The sequence below is a fragment of the Xyrauchen texanus genome, chromosome 4, assembly GCF_025860055.1.
Source record: "Xyrauchen texanus isolate HMW12.3.18 chromosome 4, RBS_HiC_50CHRs, whole genome shotgun sequence".
Classification (NCBI taxonomy): Eukaryota; Metazoa; Chordata; class Actinopteri; order Cypriniformes; family Catostomidae; genus Xyrauchen; species Xyrauchen texanus.
In genome coordinates this window covers 12,349,191-12,354,093 of record NC_068279.1, presented here as the reverse complement: position 1 = coordinate 12,354,093, position 4,903 = coordinate 12,349,191, and the positions used below count along the sequence as shown (strand labels likewise).

The 4,903-nt window shown below is 41.9% G+C and overlaps 1 protein-coding gene across 1 annotated transcript; it reads left to right on the top strand.

The window, feature by feature from the left end:
* The first annotated feature begins 463 nt into the window (after window positions 1-463).
* LOC127637219 (uncharacterized) lies at window positions 464-3,022 on the top strand. The gene is made up of 6 exons (XM_052118173.1): window positions 464-506; window positions 640-759; window positions 865-983; window positions 1,081-1,228; window positions 1,320-1,438; window positions 2,732-3,022. Exons 1-6 carry the CDS (start codon window positions 464-466, stop codon window positions 3,020-3,022), a joined length of 840 nt encoding a protein of 279 aa, XP_051974133.1.
* Window positions 3,023-4,903: the final 1,881 nt, after the last annotated feature.

The window sequence follows — 4,903 nt, the reverse complement described above, 5'->3', positions numbered from 1 at the left end:
TGTGCTTCAACTTAAAGTTACGATTGTGTAAAATGTTAAAAAATAGATAATATACAAAATGGATTCATAAAGAAGACAAAAGTTTCTGCATTTTGAAACCACTCCAGTTGAATCTCAACTTAATAAGACACAGGTGAAAACAACAAGCTGAATTATTGTTCAAACAATCTGATTGGTCAGACAATATTTTCAAGTGATTTTTAAAGTGAATGTTCAAGTATGAGTGCAGTGTTTTAACAAATTGTTTAGTTTCTGTGTGGTTAAGTTTTTTTTGTCGTTTAAGAATAATAACAATAATAGTTATTTTATGCTTAAGTGAGAAATAACATACTTTGCCATGCTGTGGGTAAAATCTATCTTGCACTCTACTGTGGTGTTGTTGGCAATGCTGATATCATCTTTAACTACTGGTCTTAAGACTTTCTCAAATATAGACCTTCCTACTGGAGTAATTTTGGATAAAATGGACCATTTTGGGAGACTTACAATTGGCAATGGTACCCAAGGTACAATGTCTACCGCAAAGGAGACCCAAGAGAATTATCACTTTGATATTGGTGTAATATGGGAGATAAATTTAAGATACAAGCTTGAAATGTTTACTAAATTGGTGACCTGCTTAACTTGTTCTGTTTTAAGCACGGTTCCACCTTGCTGAGACCAAGCTGAAACAAATGGCTCCCTCTGTGCACTGTGGTAATGATGCTATGACCCTGCATATTCCGGGACCGAGAATGCCACACTTTCTGGTAGATGGAGGTGAGCGCATTATTGTTAATACTGAACTTCACTAGCAGTTGAACAACTTGAGCAATATTTTAAAAAGTGACCTTGCTCCGTTTATGCAAAATCTTTTCCTCACAGGAGAGGGGTCTCCGGTGCCTCTGTCTGAGATGCCAGCCAGCTGTGGATTCTCTGTAAAGCGGGCACGCAGAGACGTCTCATTTGTTGCTCCGTACCATGGCTGTAATGTCAGAAAACAGGTTAGTGAGTAGGTGGCAAAGTGCACTGTTGCTTGGCTCTCACCATGTTTTGCAAATTGGCCTTTCAAGTTCAACGATGCCTCGCTGTCTCTGACAGGGTGGAAGTTATGTTCTGCCACTGATTATAATGGGGGCACCAGTACAGATGTCTTGCCCAGAGACTCTGCCCCTCCCAACAGTTTCTTGCTTCCCATCTGGCATGGTTATCTCACTTGGAGCAAGAGCAGATACTGTTAAAATTAAAGGTAAGGCACTTTTATTCTTGAGGCACTTCATTCTCTAGTTTTGTTCAAGTCCAAATTGGAACCTTTTTTTTTTTTTTCCTTCCTACATTAGTTGATGGATCATGGCAGCCGCTGCTTTTAACATACTCTCAATGTGAGTTCACTTTGGACACTACTGGTGGTTCACTGGTTGTTACTGCACCGTACACAGGAAGCTGCTGGGAAATTAAGGTAACAGCCCTGGGAATGGAGAGCGCTCCTGAACTTCTAATACTATGCATTACTAACGCTTATTGCTGAGGATTCATTATACAAGCCTCATTTCTTGAATTCATGTTTTTTCAGGATGCTGAAAGGCACCTTTCTGTGATGTATAGTGACCAAGAAATGAGAGTTTCTTGTCCCCTGATGCAGACAACAACTGCCCCTACTACTATTCCTGCACTTTCCACAACTATTGTTGCCCCTACTGCCCCAGTTACTGGCCAAGACCCATCTGGCATCCCTCAAATTACATCATTTGGACAACCATGGTGGCAATTTCCACATTTCCACCCAAAACCTGTGCCTACTACCCAAGCCCCTCCAGCTACTCGACCCCCAAAAACTGTTGCCCCTACTTTCCCAGTTACTGTCCAAGACCCAACTGGCATCCCTAAAATGCCACCATTTGGACAACCATGGTGGCATTTTCCACATTTCCACCCAAAACCGGTGCCTACTACCCAAGCCCCTCCAGCTACTCGACCACCAAATACTGTTGCCCCTACTTTACCAATTACTGTCCAAGACCCAACTGGCATCCCTAAAATGCCACCATTTGGACAACCATGGTGGCATTTTCCACATTTCCACCCAAAACCTGTGCCTACTACCCAAGCCCCTCCAGCTACTCGACCCCCAAAAACTGTTGCCCCTACTTTCCCAGTTACTGTCCAAGACCCAACTGGCATCCCTAAAATGCCACCATTTGGACAACCATGGTGGCATTTTCCACATTTCCACCCAAAACCGGTGCCTACTACCCAAGCCCCTCCAGCTACTCTACCACCAAATACTGTTGCCCCTACTTTACCAATTACTGTCCAAGACCCAACTGGCATCCCTAAAATGCCACCATTTGGACAACCATGGTGGCAATTTCCACATTTCCACCCAAAACCTGTGCCTACTACCCAAGCCCCTCCAGCTACTCGACCCCCAAAAACTGTTGCCCCTACTTTCCCAGTTACTGTCCAAGACCCAACTGGCATCCCTAAAATGCTACCATTTGGACAACCATGGTGGCATTTTCCACATTTCCACCCAAAACCTGTGCCTACTACCCAAGCCCCTCCAGCTACTCGACCACCAAATACTGTTGCCCCTACTTTACCAATTACTGTCCAAGACCCAGCTGGCATCCCTCAAATGCCACCATTTGTACAAACATGGTGGCCTTTTCCACATTTTTATCCTAAACCTGTGCCTACTTACCAAGCCCCTGCCACTTCTCCAACTGCTCTCTATGACCCCGTATCCCAGCAACCCCAGTTCCCTCATCCCATTCCCTTTTTTGATCCTGATTACTTCTACCATAGAGGTGGAGAACCAGTACCACAACAGCCAGACTGGTACCAAATGTTTCCTTTCATCCCAGCGGTTACTCCTGCACCCACCACTACAACTACCTCTACACCTGTCTCAACCACTGCTGCCATGAATGCTGAGCCTGTGCCGTACCCTGGTTATCCCCAAATGTACCAATGGCTCATGTTTCATGGCCCTAAACCCATGAAACCATTTTTTCCTGCCAAATACACTTCCATATCCTAGTTTTTTGCAGCCCTTTTTTGTCCAACTCCGTCTCTGACACCAGCTAATAGTGAGATGAGCAAGTGTGGACATGTTCAAAAGTTGACTTTACTATTGATCTGTAAAGGTGGGGGATTGCATTCCAAATAGTGCAAATAGTGAACAATAGTTTTGTTCTCTCACATTCATGAAAACACCTAAATAAAGCTTCTTGAGACTCCATGCATTTTGTGTCTTTGACTTACAATGGTTGTGCACCACTTATCAGGAATCGTGGAATAATTTTCCACTGCTATGCCGACGATACACAACTTTGTCTTTGAAACCTGATGAGATTTTACAATTCTCAAAATTAGCAGAGTTTATCAATGAAATAAAAGATTGGATGGCCAGAAATTTCCTTCTACTCATTTCAGACAAAACTGAGGTACTAATTATTGGACCAAAAAACTCTCGATGGATGTACTGTTACATCATCTTCAACAGAGAAGAGCTTAGTATTATATTTGAAACGAATCTGTCCTTTCAAAATCAAATTATCAATGTTTGTAGAACAGCATTCTTCCACCTAAGAAATATTGCTAATTGAAGGCACATGCTCCCTGTTGCTGTTTCCGAAAAGCTAATTCATGCGTTCATGACCTCAAGACTAAATTATTGTAATGCATTACTGGGAGGATGTCCAGCAAGATCAATAAATAAACTTCAATTGGTTCAAAATGCAGCAGCCAGAGTGCAACAAGAACCAAGAAATATGATCATATTAGCCCCATTTTATCATAGTTACACCTTTTAAATTCAGTGTTAATTTTAAAATTCTGTTAACTACGTACATGGTACTGTTAACTTTGAATGGTCTAGCTCCACACGAAAGTGACCTTCTACCACACTATATTCCATCACATTCATTACAATCGCAAAATTCTGGCCTGTTAATAGTTTCTAGAATATCAAAATCCACAAGGAGGTAGATCCTTTTCATATTGGGCTCCCAAACTATGGAATAGTCTCCCTAACACTGTTCGAGATGCAGACACACCCTCAGTTTAAGCCTAGACTAAAGACTCATCTTTTTAGCCAGGCATACACCTAATTTATGCCCCCACCCACATTTAGGCTGCTTTAGTCTGCCGGAACCAGAAACATTTATCATGATTTATAAATCTGCAATAAATTGAATGGCATCTATGCTTATATTATTTTATTTGTTTTCATCTATAGATGCCTTTAAAGGGTAAATAAACACCTGCTCAGAGTCTGACTCCACCTACTAGAAATATTTGAAAATGCAGGAAAAGTGGGCAGACCCCGGTGGGGATAGAGGGAACGAACTGAGTGCGGAGCGGGGGGGCACCTGAGACTGTAGTGACTGATTAATTGACAGCTGCTGTCAGACTCTATGTTATTATTATTCCTCACACGGTCGCAAGACGACATGTACATGAATCTGGCGTGGTGAGCTGGAACCTGCTTACGTCAGCTGTCACCGCTTACGTCACGAAGTACGGCAACAGCCAATAGGAAAATTCAACTGCAGTAGCCACCGTTCAACCTGAAGAGGGCAGCACTCAGACGTTTTTACACCATATATTGTAGAATTAAAACACTTTATACACAAATGTCAAAAAAATTACTTGAATCAATGACCAGTACTAATAAAGCCCCATGCTTACAAATCATTAACTAAAAAAAGTTGGTTTAGGGTTTAGTTACCCTTTAACATCACAACTGACTCCACATATGACTCATGTGTACATCACTGCAGTACATAATTGAATGATTTGATTTGTAAATAACACCATAAAGTATGTAAATTCATAAATGTTGTCAGACATGTTATTATGACAACACTCAATTTTATAAAATGTGTAACAAGGGGCCCATGCTCCATCTCTCTAACCA